The sequence below is a fragment of the Lissotriton vulgaris genome, chromosome 9 (genome assembly GCF_964263255.1).
Source record: "Lissotriton vulgaris chromosome 9, aLisVul1.2, whole genome shotgun sequence".
Classification (NCBI taxonomy): domain Eukaryota; kingdom Metazoa; phylum Chordata; class Amphibia; order Caudata; family Salamandridae; genus Lissotriton; species Lissotriton vulgaris.
Genome location: NC_141697.1, coordinates 584115758 through 584136099, shown reverse-complemented (window position 1 = coordinate 584136099; position 20342 = coordinate 584115758). Strand labels below are relative to the sequence as shown.

The window sequence follows — 20342 nt, the reverse complement described above, 5'->3', positions numbered from 1 at the left end:
ACCAGTCGTCTGGCCTGTTATTTCCATGATAAAATTCAAAACATCCAGGATTCTTTCAAAGCTCAACTGCCAGAGCAAAAGGCAGCTATTGGTCCGCCCCCTGACGTTTGCTGCAACATTGATTTCTCCCTCATGCAGTTCCCTATGATTACCTTGGAGCAATCCCTGGCACTCATGAAAACTCTTAAGTCTGGCTCACCATCAGATCCATGTCTAGCAAAAGTACTGTCTTCCATTGCAGAAGCGATCAACCCTGTAGTTAACCTGATTCTGAACACCGCACTGCGGGAGGGGCACATGCCACAAACTTGGAAACATGCCAAAATTCTTCCGCTCATAAAGAAACCTACGGCAGACCCTGAGGTCGCCAGTAACTACAGGCCTATATCCCTCCTGCCTTTCTTCTCCAAGGTCTTGGAGAAATATGTTAATGAAGTCACCACGAAGTACATTGAGGCCAATCATCTCCTGCACACGTTGAGGGCAATCATCTCCTGCACCCGAGCCAGTCGGGTTTCAGAGCCATTTGAGCACGGAAACGACCCTGTTAAAAGTTGCTGAAACAATAAAAGTCATGTTGGATAGAGGAGGTAATGCGGTCTTGGTGTTGTTGGATCTCTCCGCTGCTTTCGATACTGTGACCCACAATAGATTACTGCAAAGACTCAAGGAGGGCGGGATCTGAGGCACGGTACTGAGATGGTTTACGTCCTTCTTAAATAACCGCTCACAAATAATCTGGTCACCTCCTTTCGCCACAGTAATTCCTCCCTTGAATGTTGGGGTTCCACAGGGCTCAATTCTGAGCCCAACATTGTTCAACTTGTATATGGCCCCTCTCGCCGAGAAATAGGGTGCCAAAATAGTGTTGTATGCGGACGACACTCAACTGTTGTTCACATGCGAGAAGGGTGACGAATTCAATGGTAACATGATTAACACCTGCCTCTCCGAGGTTTTCTCCTGGCTCAGACAAAATCAATTGAAGTGTAACTCTGAAAAGTTAGAGATAATTTTCTTCGGTACGCGTCCATATGAAGCATGGCATACTTCGGTTACCATCGTGAAAAACCTGGGGGTCAAATTGAATGCTGCCCTTTCCATGAAGGTGTAAGTCCAATCGGTGGCAGGGGCCTGTTTTGGGGTGATGAGAATGTTGAGGAACTTTCTCCCCCTGCTTCCAGTCTCCCACAGGAAAACAGTAGTTCATTCCCTGGTGGTGTTGAGACTGGACTATGTTAACTCATTGTATTTGGGCCTACCAGAGTACTTACTTGGCCGTCTGCAGGTGATCCAGAATGTGGCGGCCAGGGCCATCTTTTTCACAGGACCTAGGACTCACACAACTCATCTTCTGTCTTCCCTACATTGGCTTCCGGTGCGGAAAAGAATCCATTTTAAAGCTCAAGTCTTAGTTTTTAAAGTTTTTCATAAGATTGGAGCCCCATCCTTAGGGAAAGATTTCAACCTTATATACCGCAGCGTACCCTGATGTCCTCTGCTTAGCTTGAGATCTTGACTCCGAAGGTCCTGCTATCCTGGGTAGGGGGAAGATCCTTTCAAGCGGTCGCCTCTCGGCTATGGAATGGCCTACCTCTCTCTCTTAGATAGATACCGGCCCTTGTTACTTTTAGGAGGAACCTGAAAACATGGCTTTTTCAGCATTAGGATCTGCTGGATTTTGCTGTGAGGGGATGTTCTCTATGCTGTTATGTGGTCTTTTATTCCTAGCTCCGGGACACACTTAGGCGTACCCACGCACTTTATAAATACCAGATAACAATACATAACATAACAAGCAGAGCTTCGACCCGCGCGCCGTCTCATCTCTACAACGCACGTCACCACCCTTTTGTTAACTCAGGCAGGCTTGTCACCTGTTTCCCTTACTCCAACTTCACCGTGACGTGAATTTAGTGACCCCTGGTGAGTCCACAGTTTTCATATGCCATTAGTCCTAGTGTGCCACCGATTCGCTGTGTGACATTGGGCAGGCCGCTCCACCTTCCATGTGCCCACCTGAGTTAAAGTCATACTGTATAAAAACATTGCGCCTCCTTTCCGAGGCAGCAAAGCTGACTCTTAAAGCAGAAGTGGACATTTCATGTACTTGTGTCAGTTTTAGGGGGGTTGTTTGGTGATGCCGCAGTAGTTGAGATAACTGAGACAGTCCAGTACACCACAGTATGAACTGGGGCAGAGGTCCAGACTTCTCTGGCCACTTCTAGACATTGAGCCTCTTAGCTCCGATTTTAAATGATAAGCCAGTCTTTTCAAATGCCAAAAATACCAATGTGTAAGCTGGAGGGCCAGGCTTGGGGTTCAGGCCATTTGGCCCATCTAATGCTGTTTTTGTTAGACTCTGGGGGAGACTTTTAATGCTCTGAGAGTGACCTTGGTCACAGAATAGGACCTGGAAGCAGTGAGTAGGAGCGCTCTGTGTGAGCACAGGTTGGACAGGTTATTTATGTTCAGTCAAAACAACGATATCTGGGAACCAGAGGCCTGCTGTATCACCGATCTTACAGTCACAAAGGTCAAGTTAGGGCCTTTACAACCCAAAATAATTTTTTTAAATGTATCACACCCAAATTGTAATTCTGTAACATGTTACTGAATCACCATTTGGGATTTAGGATAAATACAAAATAGGTATTTTATTTTGAAGGGGCGTGCAAAGGGCATCCTTTGCAAATACACATTCTTTAGCTTATGTATTAATGTTTTATGACCAAAATCCAGCTGCAAAGCCTTAATATTTTACTACCAAATCAAGGCCCTCTTGTACAAAGATTCCATTTAAGGAATATGAAATTGTGGACACATAATGAGTCGCAATTCGCAATTCCTTTAATGGAATGTACAAAAATGGCTTTGTTAGAGGTGGCCACACTTTGCGCAACGACTTCTAATCAATCCTTTGGTATTTTGAGAACCGATCTATGTATTACTAGGTTGGTTCTCAAAATACTGATTCGTAGTGGATCACATTTCGACCTACCTCATTAATATGCATGAGGTACGTTAAATAGAGACCCACTACGATTGGCTACAATGACAGGCATGGTGAAACCTTTTTTTAGGTCTCGCCTAGGCATCGCTTCTGCTGTTTCTGCAAGACATGCTGTATTCGGGATATGTGTAACTGCAACAAATGATGGACGGAATGCTAAATGATACAAACCTTTTCCCCCAGTCAAGAGATCTGTGTTAAATCCATCATTCTTTTTCCCACTATGCCACCCCAGTTTGGACCCAGCCATATGCAAATCAGCCTTGACTCTCTGCCTCATGGGAACAGTCCAAACCGAACTGCCAAGCCAGGTCCTCCCTGAACCATAAACAAGCATCCTGGTACTGGTTTCAGTGTATGTCACCCTTCATCAGCCAGGCTAGCTTGAATCCAGTGGCACAGTGAAGGGGGACCCACGTCTGGGCATACCCATCCCACTTAGGGCGAAAAGTGTAACTGCAACAAATGATGGACGGAATGTTGAATGATTCAAAGATTCTCCCCCCGTCAAGAGATCTGGGTTACATCCATCATTCTTTTGCTCACTACGCCGCCCCAGTTTGAACTCAGCCATATGCAAATCAGTCTTGACCCTGTGCCTCAAGGGAACAGTCCAGACCGAACTGCCAAGCAGGTCTTCCCTGGACCGGAAACAAGCATCCTGGGACCGGTTTTGGGGTATGTCACCCTTCATCAGCCAGGCTAGCTTGAACCCACTGGCACAGTGAGCAAGGGACCCACGTCTGTGCATACCCATTCCCTATCACTGCAAGGAAACTTTGTATCCAGTGGAGGTTTGGCACACTGCCCCTTAAAGCCTATACGAGTAAATGGACAATGCTGGACGATAAAATCTGTCCTGGGTACAGCACGAAGGTGGAGGACGAACTATACGTGCTGTTTTTTTGCCCTGCCTACATCAGACCGAGAAAGTACTGGATAGTGCCACTCTGTGGGAATCTGGGCTTCAGAAAGTATCTACAATCATACAGAATTCTGAAGACAAGCACCCTGCACTTTATTGTTTTTGCTGTAGCCAAGTATTTAATGGCTATGTGGCAGATAAGGGGAAAAATACTGAAAGGGTAACTCTTAACCTCTAAATGTGAAATGGACCGCAACTAACTATAGTTAATGGGGTTCTTAGTTTCCAAGATTCATGTATACACTGAATTAATTACTCCTCGCTTCCTTCCACTGTTTTTATAATGTATGTTTGTATCTGTTTTATATGTTTTTACTGCATCTTTTATGGTCTCAAAAGGCCGAAATAAAGAATTTTGGTATGGTATGGCATACCCATTCCATTTAGGGCGAAAAGTGTAACTGCAGCAAATGATTGACGGAATGCTGAATGATTCAAACATTCTCCCCCAGTCAAGAGATCTGGGTTAAATCCATTGTTCTTTTGGCCACTACACTAACCCAGCTTGGACCCAGCAATATGCAAATCAGTCTTGACCCTGTGCCTCATGGGAATAGGCAAGACCAAACTCCAAGCCAGGTCCTTCCTGGACCGGAAACAAGCATCCTGGCACCGGTTTTGGGGTATTGCACCCTTCATTAGCCAGGCTAGCTTGAATCCAGTGGCAAAGTGAGCAAGGGGCCCACATCTAGACATACCCTGCCAACTTAGGGCGAATAATGCAAACACAAGGAGATGATGGATAGAGCGTGGAAACTTTTCAGACATTCACCCCCAGTCACAGATCTGCGTTGAATCCATCATCATTCTTTAGCTCACTTCGCCACCCCAATTCAGATCCAGCCATACGCAAATCAGTCTTGACACTGTGCCTTAGGGAACAGTCCAGACCGAACGGCTAAGCCAGGTCTTCCCTGGACCGTAAACAAGAATCCTGAGACCGCTTTCGGGGTAAGACCCCTCATCAGCCAGTCTAGCGTGAATTCAGTGGCAAAGTGAGCAAGGGACCCACATCTGGGCATACCCTGTCAACTTAGGGTGAACAAAGCAAACACAAGGAGATGATGGACGGAGCGTGGAAACTTTTCAGATTCCCCCCCCCCTCCTTCCTCAGTCACAGATCTAGGTTGAATCCATCATCGTTCTTTAGCTCACTTCGCCACCCCATTTCAGACCCAGCCATATACAAATCAATTAAATTGTGACAGGCAGGTTTGACTTACCAAAATGTATTGGGGCAAATGTAAAGGTGCAGTCTTTATCACACCAGGTAATTACCAGGTGCAATAAATGTGCAGCAGATGTATTGACAGGACCATAAATTGCAGAAGCACTCGCAATCGAGGCCTGAAAGTAATACGGAATAGCCTAAAATAGGTGCAAAAAAGTACACAAGATACACACCAATGTGCGTAAAGAGGAAATAACTAGAAATGTACATGTTATGTGAAGATGCAAACCAAGAAAAGGTTGCTTTACTAGATGGCGGTCCAGTGACCTCCACAAGTTAATTGTATCTTCCTAGCATAGAGCTATAAGTGATGTGCGCAATACTACTTTTAGTTTTTAGGGACACTGGAGACATGATTTCATAACCATATTTTTGGTGTGCTTTGTTTATGTCACCTTGGAATCTGATGGATTTGGGATGAGGCTAGTTAGTGTTGTAGTGGTCTGCCATATATGTTACAGACAATGCAATATGAGGTATTGTTGTGAAGGCCAAAGTTCCCTGACGGGAGGCTTAAGATCTGATTAATTACCCTTTAGCACGACATTCAAGCAAGTCCTTGGATGTTGCTTTAAATTGAGTTAATATTTTAACTACTAAGTGTAACACACATTCTTAGTGGAGACTGCTTGAATGATCTGTGTGGCCTGATTCTGCTGCACATTTTAGGCTGGCTGGTGGTTGGGAAGTTATTTTGCATATGACTAGGGCACCGCATGAGAGGGTTAGGGTTCTGATTATTTCTTTAGCCAAATTCTCCAGAATGTGTGTAGGTTAGTTTATACAAATCCTTAGTGTCCCGATCCTCTTGCATGATTTAATGATGAAGCTGTGGTGGTGGTGGTTTTGTTTTTTTCCCTTAATGCCCAGGTCCGTACTTTTTCCCATTAGAGCCTAGATCATGCTATAGACCTATATGTTGTGGTACAGGAGGAGGGTTGTTGATGTATTGTATCCCATGCCTCACACTCTGAATTGTTTGCCTACAACCATATGAGTCTTATCATTTGTAGGCTTGTTCATTCTCTTTACTTGTTGCCCTTTCTTAGAACCAACGGTCTGAAGAAGCAGCAGGAGATTCTGGCTGAGAAACATGCACAGTTTGCAGAGAAGTATCGCAGAAAGCCTCCCAGTGAGGACACACCAAAATAATACCTGCTCAAAATGAGAGGCAAAGGATGTCATAGGACGTAAAGACTACCTCAGTACCCACCTCTCCCTGTGCAAAGCGGAAGTGTGTATCCTGGACACTTTTCAGTGCATCCCCACTCCAAGAAATCTGTGTATGTCCTTCTGATTGGCGATAGCAAACGGCAACCTTTTTAGTAGTCAAGTAAATAAAGCATCAAATGGTGCAACATTTGGCGAGTACTCGTGTCCTGAATGGATGTGGGATGGTCTGAAAAGCCCTGTAAAATGTGCAAGTCCAAGAAAATGCTAAATACGCTCCAATCAGCAAACACTCAGGAAAATAACCAACTCATGGACACATATCACTGCACCAACATTGAAGAGCAGCCATACATGAAACAACAAACAATTTCTGAGTAGCAAAACCACACCCCATGCAACAAAGCCAGTAAGTAAAAGGCAGCCGAAACAAACACGAGCATTGGGAAATAATCACTCAGCTACAATTGCAATGAACTGAAAGCAAACGCCAAGCAACACAAACTGGCAAAAGAACACTGAGCTGCTAACAATTGCTGGATAACTAATATATATAATAAACAAAAGAGGTGCACGTGCCGCTACTACGTTAACCTGGAATATTTTCTCAAAACATCCGAATGAAACGCTATGTAGGCGTTTCTTGAAATAACTATTGTTTAAAGGCTTTGTTGTGAATATTTTCTATTCCAGCACTCATTTAAATTTCATATATATTTTTTGCTGTTTGTAATGGTATGAGAGATGTATGATTGAAAGCTTGAATGATGATTTTTTGAAATGTATTATTGTAAATATGAATTGTTTGATTAATTTTGTTGTGTACATAAGGTCTTAACAAATATAAATTTGAAAAATTGAAATACTAAATAGAAAAGTATAAAATAAAAACATTCAAGTTAATAAAATAATTGAAAATAAAAAACACAAAACATAGCGTTTCATTCGGATGTTTTGAGAAAATATTCCAGGTTAACGTAGTAGCGGCACGTGCACCTCTTTTGTTTATTATAAGCTTGTGGCAAGCTGTGCCGTTGGGAGCCCAGACCCAGTGGTGGTTTTTTCGGATAACTAATATAGCATAAAAAGACAAGAGGAAAACAACTTTTTACATAAAACACACACCAAATAACATAACCCGAGCATCAAGCACACACCAAATACCATCCACAGACTACTAAATGTTTAACAGCAAAACAACACGCAGAAAAGTCTAGAACAAGAATCAAATATTGCTAAATTATTGGAAACACATTCAATGAGTGTTATATCCTAAGTATTCCATTTATATGTAACCAGCCTAGGTCCTCCTAGCTGCTCAGCCAGAGTGAGAGATGGTAACGGAATGATGGTGTGACTGTGATGAATGGAATACCTGGGTGCCTGTGTGGATGATGACAGTTGGAGATGGGCTGAGCAGCTAGGCAGGCTGCTCCTTCTGGGGCTGGTACTTGACCAGAGCTGGCTGGACTAAGATTGTTACCACTTGGACATAGAAACAATAAAGAAGACTTGGAAAATACCACAAGGCTACCTGTGTCTCTATGTACAGGATACAACATTATTCAATAAGCCAATTTTCGAAAAACAAACATAGAACAGAATATGTAGTACCACACACTAACCAACACAAACCAAACGGTGCCCATAGATAAATGGCAAGCAATAGACCGAGTACTTAAAATAAACTCTGAGAAAAAACACACAGAGCAAATCCAGCATAAATATACCCACTTGCAAATTGGTATCGCTTTGCAAATTACATCGAGCACAGAGCAACAAAGACAGTACAACACCAAATGACCAATGAAACCTACGAGCAACAAACAATGCTGAATGAAATGCGCAACATACAGTGAGCAATGAACACCCACAAAGCAACCATTGTTCTGAATAAAAAATACAAACTGCATACTGTGCAAATTGGAAACACATACTAGCTAACAAAGAAACATAGTGCAAAAAAGCACGCTGAACAATAAACACACACTAGGCAGCAACAAACACACACTAAGCAACAGACACTGACAACATTCATTGGGTAAGAAATACATACTGATCAAAGAATGCACACTGTCACAAACACACAGATTATCAAACATACAATAAACAACAAACATCTAGCAGCGAACAATAGACACACACTACACAAACACACACTGCTCAGAAAATGCTAAGCAAAAACGCTTACTGAGTAGCAATTATTCACCAAGCAATAAACACACCGAGCAACACAGTAAACAAACACACACAAACATATCAACTAAGCAAACATTGAAACGCAAATATTGACCACCAAGAAAGATTATAAGCAACAAATACCGAAATATATATATATATATATATATATATATATATATATATATATATATATATATATATATATCATATGCACTCTATGCAGTAAAAACTGAGCAACACACAGACTCAGATAACACAACAAAACAAAGGTGGAACAGAAAACATAATGTGCACTAGCAGATACTAATAAGCATTCACAAACATAGGAGCAACAAATGCAAACCATGTAATAAACATTAAACAAGCAACAAGCACACTCCATGCAGTGAATGTAAACTAAGCAAATAACTCACTGACCACTGTTTTGTGCAGCATGTGTACAGGAAACAAATACACACAACAATGAATACACCATGAGTATTAACAAAGAATAAGTAGAATACCACACTGACAAACAAAAACATGCAGACAAACACATACTGAATAATATACTGTCGGAGGGATGGGCGGAAACAAAATCTAAGAGGCCTGATGTGTGGCTCAATTTTGGCGTACTTTATTAAAAGTTACTGGTAACGTAAAAGGAATATCGAATTGCAAAGGGCAGGTATGGTCTTTGATATTTCCACAAGACACTCTTCTCTTTTCTTTGTCCCTTTTCCCGTGGCCTTCCGGTGTCTGTAGTTACTGTGGTCAGGGTGATGCCAGGACGACGGTCCCCCGGAGTCTCCCGAAAGAGAAGAAAGTAGCCGTAAGTAGGGTGCCCGTACTTTTGCGCTTTTGCGTTCCCATCATCACACCAATTGTGCAACGATACCAAGGTGGACCACAGAAGTGCTGCCTATTCTAGGCAAACTATGGGATACTGGTTCAACCTTAGAACCCCGTTCGGTACGGGGTTTGCTCTATCCTTTGGCTTGAGGGACTATGCTGCGCACCCCGTGAGAATTGTCAGGAAATTAGGTTATCAGAAAAGCAAAAGGAAAAAAATAAACATAGCCCATGAAATACAAGAGAAAATCACGGAAAACAAAAACAGTCTACACATATAGGGCTTTTCCGACGTTTAGTCTATTTGCAGCGTAATATTAATTTTCACAGATGCACTTTTGAATCAAGGTTATGTCAATCAATCAATCAATCATGTGTTTGTTAAGCGCAACTACTCAACCGTAAGGGTCTCAAGGCACTGAAGTGGAGGGGAGGTGTAGGTTCTAGTCCATCAAGGAGGAGGTCTATCAAAGAGCCATGTTTTGAGATTTCTCGTGAAGATGGGTGTGATGTCATCTGTCTGAGGTGGAGCAGTAGGGCTTTCCAGGCTCTGGCCACGAGGAAGGAGAAGGAGCAGCCTCCCTATCTGGTCTTCCTGGCGCAGGGGACCACGGCATAGGGTAGCTGGGCTGATCGTAGGGTCCTTTGGGGTGCATGGAATTCGAGTCTGCAGTTTATGTACTGGTTCTGTGTTGTGGAGGGCTTTATGTGTGTGGGTGAGAATCTTGAAGGTAATTTTAGCCTCAATGGGGAGCCAGTGGAGTGTGCACAAGTGTTGGGAGATGTGGCAGTGTCTTGGCAGGTTGAAGACCAGTCTTGCGGCGGCGTTCTGGATGCTTTGTAGCTTGCAGGTGAGGTTTTTGTTTATTCCGGTGTAGAGTGTATTGCTGTTGTCAAGTCTGCTGGTGACGAGGGCGGGAGTGATGGTCTTTCTGTGCTCGAGGGGGATCCATTTGAATGTCTTACGTAGGAGGCAGAGGGTGTGGAAGCAGGAGGATGCGACAGAGTTGATCTGGCTGTACAGTTTGAGTTCAGAGTCCAGGATGGTTCCGAGGTTGCATGCGTGGTCCGTGGGGGTGGGCGGGCTTTCGAGGGCCACCAGGTGTTGTTCCAGGCATCGGGTGTGGGCCCATGATGAGTACTTCTGTTTTGTCGGTGTTGAGTTGTAGGCAGCTGCTTTTCATCCATTTGGCGACTGCTTCCATGCCTACTTGAATGTTGTGTTTGGCTGCGTTGGGTTCGTTGGGTAGGGAGGGGATGAGTTGGGTATCTTCTGCGTATGAAACGATGTTGAGTCCATGGGTTCTGACGATGGGGGCTAGCGGAGCCATCTAGACGTTGAATAGCATGGGGCTGAGGGAGGATCCATGGGGGACTCCGCAGGTGGTTGGTGTAGGGTCTGAGAGGAAAGGAGGGAGACTGACCCACTGCGTTCTGCCGAAGAGGAAAGAATCGATACAGTCGAGGGCCTTGTCCCGGATCCCTGCGTCCTGAAGTCTGCGTGTTAGGGTGCGGTGAGAGACTAGGTCGAAGGCTGCTGAGAGGTCGAGAAGGATGAGGGCTACTGTTTCTCCTCTGTCCCGGAGGGAGCGGATGTCATCTGTTGCTGCGAGGAGGGCGGATTCTGTACTGTGTGTTTTTCTGAAGCCGGATTGGGAGAGATTGAGGATGTTGTGCTCTTCGATGAAGGTGGCGAGTTGGCTGTTGATGGCTTCCTCGATGACTTTCGCTGGGAACGGGAGCCGAGAGATGGGTCTGTAGTTTTTGAGATCGGTGGGGTCCGCTGAGGTCTTCTTCAGGAAGGAGTTGATCTCGGCGTGCTTCCAGTTATCGGGAAAGGAGGCGTTTGCTTGCGAGCAGTTGATGGTGTGGCGAAGCATGGGTGCGATGGTGTTGCTAGCTCTGTTGAAGATGTGGTGGGGGCAGGAATCTTTGAGGTGAGGGAGGATCTGGTCTTCCTGGCGCAGGGGACCACGGCGTAGGAGAGCTGGGCTGATCGTAGGGTCCTTTGGGGTGCATGGAATTCGAGTCGGCTGTTCAGGTATGCTGGTCCGGTATTGTGGAGGACTTTATGTGGGTGGGTGAGAATCTTGAAGGTGATAATTTTAGCCTCAATGGGGAGCCAGTGGAGTGTGCGCAGGTGTTGGGAGATGTGGCAGTGTCTTGGCAGGTTGTGGACCAGTATTGCGGCATTCTGGATGCTTTGTAGCTTGCGGTGAGGTTTTTGTTTATTCCGGTGTAGAGTGTATTGCCGTAGTCAAGTCTGCTGGTGACGAAGGCGTGAGTGACGGTCTTTCTGTGCTCAAGGGGGATCCATTTGAAGGTCTTACTTAGGAGGCGGAGGGTGTGGAAGCAGGAGGATGCGACAGAGTTGATCTGGCGGTGCACTTTGAGTTCGGAGTCCAGGATGATTCCGAGGTTGCGTGCGTAGTCCGTGGGGGTGGGCGAGCTTTCGAGGGCCACCAGATGTTGTTCCAGGAGTCAGGGTGTGGGCCCATGATGAGTACTTCTGTCAGTGTTGAGTAGTAGGCAGCTGCTTTTCATACATTTGCCGACTGCTTCCATGCCTACTTGAATGTTGTGTTTTGCTGCGTTGGGTTCGTTGGATAGGGAGAAGATGAGTTGGGTATCGTCAGCGTATGAAACAATGTTGAGTCCATGGGTCCTGACGAAGGGGGCGAGCGGAGCCATCTAGACGTTGAATAGCGTGAGGCTGAGGGCGGATCCCTGGGGGACTCCGCAGATGGTTGGTGTAGGATCTGAGAGGAAAGGAGGGAGACTGACCCACTGCGTTGTGCCGAAGAGGAAAGAGTAGATCCAGTCGAGGGCCTTGTCCCGGATCCCTGCGTCGTGAAGTCTGCGTGTTAGGGTGCAGTGAGAGACTGGGTCGAAGGCTGCTGAGAAGTCGAGAAGGATGAGGGCTACTGTTTCTCCTCTGTCCAGGAGGGAGCGGATGCCGTCTGTTGCTGCTAGGAGGGCGGATTCTGAATTGTGTGTTTTTCTGAAGCCGGATTGGGAGGGATTGAGGATGTTGTGCTCTTCGATGAAGGTGGCGAGTTGGCTGTTGATGGCTTCCTCGATGACTTTCGCTGGGAACGGGAGCAGGGAGATGGGTCAGTAGTTTTTGAGGTTGGTGGGATCGGCTGAGGTCTTCTTCAGGAGGGAGTTGATCTCTGCGTGCTTCCAGTTATCGGGGAAGGAGGCGTTTGCTTGGGAGCGGTTGATGGTGTGGCGAAGCATGGGTGCAATGGTGTCCATCTGTCAATTGTTGGCTTCAGGGTGTCGGGCGGTTGGTGAGGGTTCAGTGCGTTGGCTGTCTTTGTCGAAGTTTTTGTAAATGCTCTTGATTTTGTGGTGGAAGAAGGTGCTGAGTTTGTCACAGAGGTCTTGTGAGGAGGGATGTCAGTAGACTCGCTGGTGGGTTGGGCGAACTCCTTGATGATGCTGAAGAGCTCTTTGCTGTTGTGCGCGTGTGTGGAGATTCTGTCTTTGCTCGCAGTTTTTTTTGTATTTCTGATTTTTTGTTTAGGTGTTTTAGGAGCCTTGAAGAAACCTTGTTGGAAGCTGATTACCTAAGCTTTGCTCGATAGTTTTGCTGTAAGGTTTAATTAGTAAGTTGATTGGCTGTGCAAAACTAGTACCAGATTTTCTTTGAGTCTTTGTCTTCCGCAGCTTCCTTGAACTCTTACCACTTTTGGAAAACATGTTTTTTTCCCCACTTCAATGATTTGTTTGTATTGTTTCTCCCCGATGTTTTTGTTCAGATGGCTTTGTTTTTTTTTGTGTTTGGAACCTGGAGAGCCAGATCAGGATCTGTTTCACATGGTTTTCAAAATTGTTCACCATACTCCTTTGCCTCGGGGCAATTAGGTCCTCTTTATTACCTAGAAGAGTTTTTTCACAAATTATTTATCACCATTTATACACCTCAGGTGCAGCTAGCCCGTCTTGGGGGTTCTCTGTGTTCACACTAGACCATCTGTTCTAAGAGGTTCAGTGGATATCAGGCTCACTCAAATGGCGTAACTAAGTAGGATCGCATCATGGTTACTTCCCAGTCTTAAGGGGTAGGCAGACCCACACTGCACAATTTATACTTCCAGTGGATCACAACATGTAGAATAAATCACTGTGGGTAGTGTGAAATAAAACTGATCCGAGTTACAGAAACATATAGCAGATCTCAAACTTTGCTGCAACGATAATCACCAACAGAGATTAAGGAGAGCCTTCACCACCTTCCTCAGGAACATAAAAAAGTGCATCTCCTATTGTTCAGGAGGGATAGACTATTTCAAATGCATGTCTGATATCCTCTCTAGATGCGGCAGACATAGTGGATATGATGTTGTGCAAGGGCTCCATCATAGGGTGGGGGTAAGCTACAACCCACCTCTCATCACTTCACTGATGCCTGGGCTCTAGTGATTTGGATGCAATACAAAAGGGAGCCAAGAGGGAAATAAGGGTACATTAAGGGACAGCCCACCACTCACTAAGCATCAATACCAAAAAATCCCTGTACCCTGGACTGGGATTAGTGTTCATCTAATCAGGCATGCCATTATGCTGGAATTTATGTACTTTAATTCCTCAGCATCCGCCCTCTGAAAACGTCAGTCTGCGAGGTTAAGCTACCAAGGCCCAGAGGGTGTTCTCCCGTGAGGTGCCTTCCTCCTCACCACACATTTTTTCTATATTTATTTGAGTTGAAAAACACGTCTGGACGATCTCCCTTAGTTTTTACGTTCAAAGAAATAATGATTTGTTTTTGGACAGACTGGCATGTTTGAGGTCACACGCCTAGACTGACGTTTTCAGAGGGCGGATGCTGAGGAATTAAAGTACATAAATTCCAGCATAATGGCATGCCTGATTAGATGAACACTAATCCCAGTCCAGGGTACAGGGATTTTTTGGTATTGATGACTCTAGTGATTTGGCCCAAGGGTTGCTCCTGGACATGACTCCTTGCGATGCCTACCCTGGTTCCCCTGAGCCAGCGCAGGGAGAGGGCCTAGGGGCTGCACAGGCTGAGTCGTAGCTGCAGTCTCCAGCAGATCTTAAATTGGTTGGCCCAGACTGATGAACACCGGTGATCCATTACGGCCCCAGGAAAGATTAAAAAAATCACTATGAGCTGCTTTTTCAGCTCAAGACGAGGACGTTGGGCCGAGCTCTGATGCAATATGCCCCAGGAGGTGAGTCGCAGGAGTGGTGGTACGGCTGGGGCGTGCTGTGAGCCCCTGGGGGTGTCCTGAAGGTGCTCCTACCCCCTGCCCCCTCGTCACTGGGGTGCTTTCACCGACTGTAAGGGGTGCTTGGGCCTCTGCTCCTGCGGAGGTAGCCCAAAAGCTCCTAATTACTACTGAGAGGTGCCCAAACAGATCTTCTATACCGATCCTTCCTGCCACTGTCCCAAACTTTCAACCAGAGCCCATTGGAGTCATTATGGAATCTTTCTGAGGAGGGCGGGAGCAACACTTACCTTCTGCTAGCAACCCTCTGTACCTGTACATGGTGCAGTAGGAGCGGGAGCTGAGGACACGGACTCCTCATGGGTTAGGCCAAAATCTACCATAACCTACCAGGAGGAGCACAAGCAAGCTGACTACAACGCGCCATCTTGCCACTGTCCCATACGTCCACCTGCACACGCAGAGGACATTTCAGAAGCCTTCTGGGGAGGCCAGGTGTAGCACATACCATGTGCTGCCCCAGACTGTGGCAGGATGTGCTGCTGCAGGACTTTGAGGACACTGTCATTGTGAGGGTAGCCCAAATCCAACCAAAGCTACCATGGGTCCACCCCATATCCTACCAAGACCACTAAAAGCCTAACAATCGTGACAATAACGCTCCCTGCCTGCATCTGCCGATCATAGACCTCAGAACTCTGACTAAGGAAAGATCTATCGGACTCCCTCAATGTCGTATGGAACAATTAGTGCACGCACACTCTAAATTGTTTGGCTGGAGGTTAGAGGCGGGGTAATGCTGCCAAGAAGTTGTTTTATTACTGGGGTACTTGTCGCACTACTGTGCCCGCCCGCCTGCCCTCCCCCGACTTCCACTGTTTTCCACAACTGCCTGCGTAGCCTGAAGTTCTCTTTTATTCTCTATAACCTATCCAGTGGCATCCCACTTATCCCCGAATATCCAAGCTACAGGTCTGTTGGTCTCATTACCCTATGCTGGTGTCCAGTACCTACATTGCTACCTTTGTGTTAACCACCACTTGCATACACTGCGCCCTGATCGAGACGAGCACCCACCTCCCCTTCAGTTATCTCTGCCCATCCTACACATGTCAGCAATAGAAACCCTTCCTCCTTGACATCTATTAACCCTTATCTTATGTAACTGTCAGACTGAGAACACCGCAACAGGACCATTCACTAATTCCCCATTGCAACACTGCCATGGAAAGGTACGCTATCTACTCATACTGCATTAAATTCCCACAAAACCTCTCCGAACAGGCCACAAAACAATTCAAGCCCAGAACTATCAGAGATCATCCAGAAACGTTATTAATGGACATCTACAGCCGAGCACAAGGTGGATGAAAAATTGACTTCGTCTTCTACACAAAAAACCCTGCCAAATGGAAAGAGACTTTTCTACAACACCTTCACATAACTAAAACTACCAAAATCCCCCATGGACTCAAGCTCACTATCCCCTCTTGGAACTTTAGCTCAGAACTGACCGTAACCGCCTACAGAAATGGAAACATCCTAGTCCAAGCCTCCGAACCAAACCTAACCATTTTTGACCGACACTTAGCAGCATTCTGCGCTTCCCTGCCTTATGGTCCCGCTCCTCCCTCTCTCATTAAACCAACCCGGCCATCTTCTCCAAGTGAGCGGATCCACGCACCCACACCTCCGCCACCCAAACCTATCACTCTCAGTTCCCCTCTCGTGGTCTCCACACATACACACCCTTTCCCTCCCACAAACAAAGGCCTGAACGCTATGGTTTGACCTCCAGAATAATCTTATCTCTCCCCAGGGCTCACAATCCAGGCCGAGTTACACTCCACTCTGGTTGACCTGTAATCTTCCACCCTTAATAGGCTTGCTCCTTCCTTAGCCCCCACTCCTGGCTCCGACCAGTCCCAGCACACCCCCATCCTCATGTGTATCCAAGCCCTCTCTCAGCTGTTCCCCACAATATCCTGTCTAGAACTCAAAATCAAAGCTATTCTGGATGGAATCTCATCACTTTGCATAAAGGCAAAGATTAGCCATACCCTACCCAAACCCCTCGCACCATGGATCAACTCCGACTCTGCCACAAACATTCTGCTGCGACTCAAACCCAAACACACCTCTACCGGAACGCCATAGCAAGGGGTCTATGAAAATAGCCCCAGCCAATCCTCTTTCCACAAGATCCCAGTTGTCTTCCGCTCGAACATGTGCACAAACCCTTCTCGCCCTCCGAGGCCGCCCTCCCAACTTACCAACATCCAGCCCAATCATCCTGAGCAGAGAGCTGCACCCACGCCCGCTGCATGCTTATAAACTGGCGATCAGCAATCAAGCATAGCACTGATATAACTAATACCAACCTACAACATAACACGGACATCTGCTTTCTAACTGAAACCTGACTAAACGACCACACATCACCTTACATCGATCTCATTTCCCAACCGGGCTTCTCAATCATTCGCAGCGACCAGAAAGGGGGCAGGGGTGGTGGAGTAGTCATTTTACACAAAAGCGATCTCTGGTTAACTCCCTTCAACACTACCAAACAGCCTACCTTCGAATTTCTAGGAGTTCAGCTATCCTCAAATGGACCCAGCCCCATTAAATTCCATGTCATCCATCACCCTCCTGACAAAAATTCACAATTTCTCGAAGACCTAGCTGGACTAATAGCACAAAGCTCACTAAATGACAGCACAGACATTATATTAGGAGACCCAAACCCACACCTGAACAACACTAAAGACCTCACAGTACAAGCCCTGTCCACCCTCCTGGAAGCAAACGATCTCACACAACACTGCAGCATGCAAACGTGCAACAAGGGCTCCACCCCTGAAGCAATCATTTCCTAGCACAATACACTATCTCTGCACTCTGTCCTACAAGCCGACTGGTCAGATCATTATCAAATTCTCTTCAAACTTAAATCCATTCACCATCGCTGTTGCAATGCAGCCGTGCCAAGCGCTGGGTAAGAAACATTCACCAATTTCCCCAAGAGGATATTAAAGAATTAGTCAACACCCAAATCCTACCGCCTCCCGACCTATCATCTGCTGAGGACCTCACCACCCACTACAACACAAAAATTACAGAGCTTGTGGAAACAATGACCCCCCCTGAAAATCAACAAATCAAGAAAAATCCCCTCCAGATATTGGTTCAACAGGACCTGAACAATGAAAGGCGACATCTCCGAATATCTGAAACAAACTGGAGACAACACCTTCAGAATCAAACCTTTTTGATCTTCTAGGCCGAACGCCTAAAATACAAAAAACACATCTTCAAAGAAAAATCTGCCTTTTTCCGAGATCACTAGACGAGTCTAAGAACAGAACAAAAGATCTATTCAACATCATAAAACAGCAAACCTCCTCCTTCTCCCAGCATTCAATTAACTTCTCAGAACGCTGAGAAGAATTTGCCACATTTTTCACTGAAAAAATATCGAACCTATCTCTTGAGCTACCCACCTCCCCACCCTGCACTAAAGATGCCCCCTGTGGAAAGGGGTCGCCCGTAATTCTACCGTTACTGAATGAATGCCCCCCCCTCTCTCCAACACAGCCCAACAACCTTCTCCATCTGCAAATGACAACCATTGCATCCTTGTCTCAGTTTAACTATACCTCTAAAGAAGTAGTCCTCAAGTTACTCTTTAGCATGAAGCTGGCATCTCACATATCTAACCCCTCCCTGCTGCAAAGGTGCAAAATTTCCGGCACATAATTTCTCCGATTTGGATCAAAAACGTCAACTCCTCCCTTTCAAGCAGCTTTATGCCGGTTCCCCTCAAACTCTGCCAAGTCAACTCCCTCTTCAAAGAACCGAACGCCGACCAGAATAACTTCAGACCTATAACCAACCTCCCCCTCCTCGCCAAAACGATTGAAAAATGTGTTTTTGCTCAACTTAACAACCACATCGAAAAAAACAACCTGATTGACACATTCCAATCTGTGTTCAGGAAAGAATGCAGTACAGAGGCTGCTATGCTAAACATCATAGACGACCTACACAGATCTTTGAAGGACAGCCAGGCCTGCCTCCTAATCGTCCTAGACCTCTCGGCCCTTCGACACTGTTAACCATGGCATCCTCTTAAACACCCTCTCACAGCGAGCAGACCTCAAAAGAACTGTCCTTCAGTGGTTCACCTACTTCCTAGCCCAACACTCGGAGCTTATTAAACTCGCCTCAAAAACAACACCAGATCTCAAGGAGTCCCTCAAGGGTTAATCCCATTGCCTACACTTTTCAACCTCTAAATTGAACCCCTTACATTGATCTTGAAGGTAGAATAGCCTACCATCTGTATGCATATGACACCCAACTCTACATGAAAATCACGTCAGTCAAAGACATCCAACACAGAAATACCACTCTCCTCACAGTTCAAGCCTGGTTGACCAGCCACCAGCTCAAACTCAACCCAGCTAAACTGAACTCCTCCTTTATTCCAACGAAAAATCCTTTCCCTTAGACAGCTGTCTCAACAACCTCATGGCTCTAAACTGCAAACTGTCAATTTCTGACTCAGTTAAAATGAAAGACCATATCAATGCCTCTGCAAAAGGTGCATTCTAAACGCTGAAAAACCTAAAAAAAAGCCGAACTTGTAATCCCCATTGAAGACCTAAAGACGGTGGTGCAATCCTTAGTCCTGCCCTAGCTGGATTACGGCAATGCAGTGGTTATAGACGCTCCAAAATCTTACCTAGCCACATTGAAAGGGATACAACACCCTGCAGCCAGACTTATATCAGGGAAAAGGCTCTTTGATCACAATTCGCCCACCGTCAAGCAACTCAACTGGCTACCAATTGAGGCTAGGACCATATTTAAAACTGCCTGCTTAGCTCACAAAGCACTCTACACTGATACACCAATCTGCCTCACAGATAAACTATCAGACACTGGCCAAAAGAGACCTTTACGGAGTTCAAACAGTTTACTCTTGGTTCCTCCAAAATGTAAGACAGAGAAATCCTGCATCCCACTCCTTCTCTGGGATTGCCCCCAAAATCTAGAACTGCCTGCCCAAGGACTTTCGAGAAGATAAATTCTTCCCACACTTCAAACAGAAACTGAAGCTTCTTCTCCTCACCAAATACTTCAACCCGCCTCCTTAAAGCACCGGACTATCCCTCAGGCTCCCTCCCTGCACCCTCTAAACAAATCTGTGTACCATTTTCCAGGGAAAAACTGTGCCTTAAATTCCCCTCATCCTTAAGCGTCCCTAACCCAGATACTTCTGAATGATATTGTCCATTCTTACAACTGTTCATCTTGTTTTGCAGTTTTTTACTGTTACTATGTGCTTTTTAGTTTTACTCCGTTGGCAATCTTGTGCAATTGCTGCTGTGCTCTGAAAGCGATCTGTATTTTTGTGTACCGTAACTACTTAAAAATTGTTTTGACAACGTTACCTATTGTCATTGTACACCATGTCACTTTTTTCACCATGTATCTGTATTAAGGCCAAATGTAGCTTACGTATTTACCGCCTATGTAATTTCCTCATTTATGTCATCACTCTCTGTCACTGTGTAGCCATATTTCTCTAAATGTATCTTAAACGTATGCTGTGTATACTAACACTGTGAAGCGCTCTGATGCCCTCAGGTCAAGTTTGTGCTATATAAAACTCAATAAATAAGTACTACTAAGTAAAATAAATATGCCTGTGTCAGGATTGTTGGGGTTCAAGTGAGATATGCAGACTAATATGATTAATTTGCTATTTGTTTGGTTGCCCTATGG

At 45.6% G+C, this 20342-nt stretch overlaps 1 protein-coding gene across 1 annotated transcript in view; it reads left to right on the top strand.

Annotated features, from left to right (window-relative positions):
* The window catches only part of DNAJC4 (DnaJ heat shock protein family (Hsp40) member C4), a 493550-nt gene extending 487021 nt beyond the window's left edge, over positions 1 to 6529 (top strand). Inside the window, exon 7 of the mRNA XM_086938148.1 lies at positions 6219 to 6529. Coding sequence (XP_086794274.1) covers positions 6219 to 6321 — 103 coding nt within the window. The 3' untranslated portion in view covers positions 6322 to 6529. The remainder of the gene's footprint in view (positions 1 to 6218) is intronic.
* Positions 6530 to 20342: the final 13813 nt, after the last annotated feature.